The following is a 1,404-nucleotide window of genomic DNA, read 5'->3' on the forward strand; positions in this document are numbered from 1 at the left end:
TCCATCCTGATGCTACCGATTGGTCCAGTGGTGAGAATTTTTGTCTTCTTGACATTGAGCCTCAGAGCTTGGAAGCAGGAGTGGCATCCACTTCCGAAATAGCTTGCCTCTGGAAACCCTGTGAACTTGGAAAACAATGCAAGTTATACGAGTGTTCAGGTCTTTCATTCATACGGTCGCTCCGAGTCCTCTAAGACGCGACGGCACTTAATAACAACAACAACAACATAGAAAGAGCTCTTTGGCCTTGTGGATAGAACGTGATGCTACCAAGTCAGAGGTGGGTGATTTTAATCTGCGGCCCTCAGGCCTGGTTTTAACTCTTTTTGGTCAGAAATTCTCATAGGTGGTATAGCCCTGGTCAGTGTGTTGTTGTACAGAGGTAACTCGTGGTTGCTGTGATGCTGAACGCTGTGACACTGATGTGTCAAACGTGATAGTGGTCACCCGTGGTGGACAGTGTGGGCTCATCCTAACCCCTCATTTCTTCTATGATGGTCTTTCTCTCTCTGAGGAAAAACAGACTAAGACCTTTTTTTCTTTTAAAGATTGGGAACTGTTGGCTGAAACCGAAGAGCTTGGCACCGAGCGCAGCCAGCCTGTGGAGACATTGACTCAGTGGGTGGGAACAGACGAGCTGGCCATCCACGCAGAGTCTTCAGATGGACAGCAGGACAGCGAGGCGAGGCCGGTGACGCCGCCGGAGCCCCAGCACCTCACGCAGGAGCGCTCAGGCTGGGAGCTCGCTCAGCCACCAGCCCTTCCTCCGGACAGTCTTCCTCAGCCCCCAGAACTCTTCCCAGACTGGGGTCTCCATCAGCCCCCCAGACTCTTCCCAGACTGGGGTCTCACGCAGTTCTCAGAACTCCCTCCAGACTGGGACCTCACTCAGGAACCAGAACTTTGTCCAGATGTGCGGCTCACACGGCGGCCAGAACCTTCTCCGGACTCAGAGTCCCCAGATGTGTGGCTCACACGGCGGCCAGAACCTTCTCTGGGGTCAGAGTCCCCAGATATGCAGCTCACACAATGGTCAGAACCTTCTCCAGGGTCAGAGTCCCCAGATGTGTGGCTCACACGGCGGCCAGAACCTTCTCCAGGGTCAGAGTCCCCAGATATGCAGCTCAGACAATGGTCAGAACCTTCTCCGGGCTCGGAGTCCCCAGATGTGTGGCTCACTCAGCGACCAGAACCTTCTCCAGGGTCAGAGTCCCCAGATGTGTGGGTCACACGGCGGCCAGAACCTTCTCCGGGGTCAGCGTCCCCAGATATGCAGCTCACACAATGGTCAGAACCTTCTCCAGGGTCAGAGTCCCCAGATGTGTGGCTCACACGGCGGCCAGAACCTTCTCCGGGCTCGGAGTCCCCAGATGTGTGGCTCACACGGCGGCCAGAACCTTCTCC

At 55.3% G+C, this 1,404-nt stretch overlaps 1 protein-coding gene across 1 annotated transcript in view; it reads left to right on the plus strand.

The window, feature by feature from the left end:
• LOC102872567 (zinc finger and SCAN domain-containing protein 18-like) overlaps positions 1–1,404 on the plus strand; it is a 12,440-nt gene that overhangs the window by 10,631 nt on the left and 405 nt on the right. Inside the window, exon 6 of the mRNA XM_006902966.1 lies at positions 549–1,032. Coding sequence (XP_006903028.1) covers positions 549–1,032 — 484 coding nt within the window. The remainder of the gene's footprint in view (positions 1–548; positions 1,033–1,404) is intronic.

This window comes from Elephantulus edwardii, unplaced genomic scaffold (genome assembly GCF_000299155.1).
Source record: "Elephantulus edwardii isolate Elephantulus edwardi_28Jun2011 unplaced genomic scaffold, EleEdw1.0 scaffold00478, whole genome shotgun sequence".
In the NCBI taxonomy this organism is placed as follows: Eukaryota; Metazoa; Chordata; class Mammalia; order Macroscelidea; family Macroscelididae; genus Elephantulus; species Elephantulus edwardii.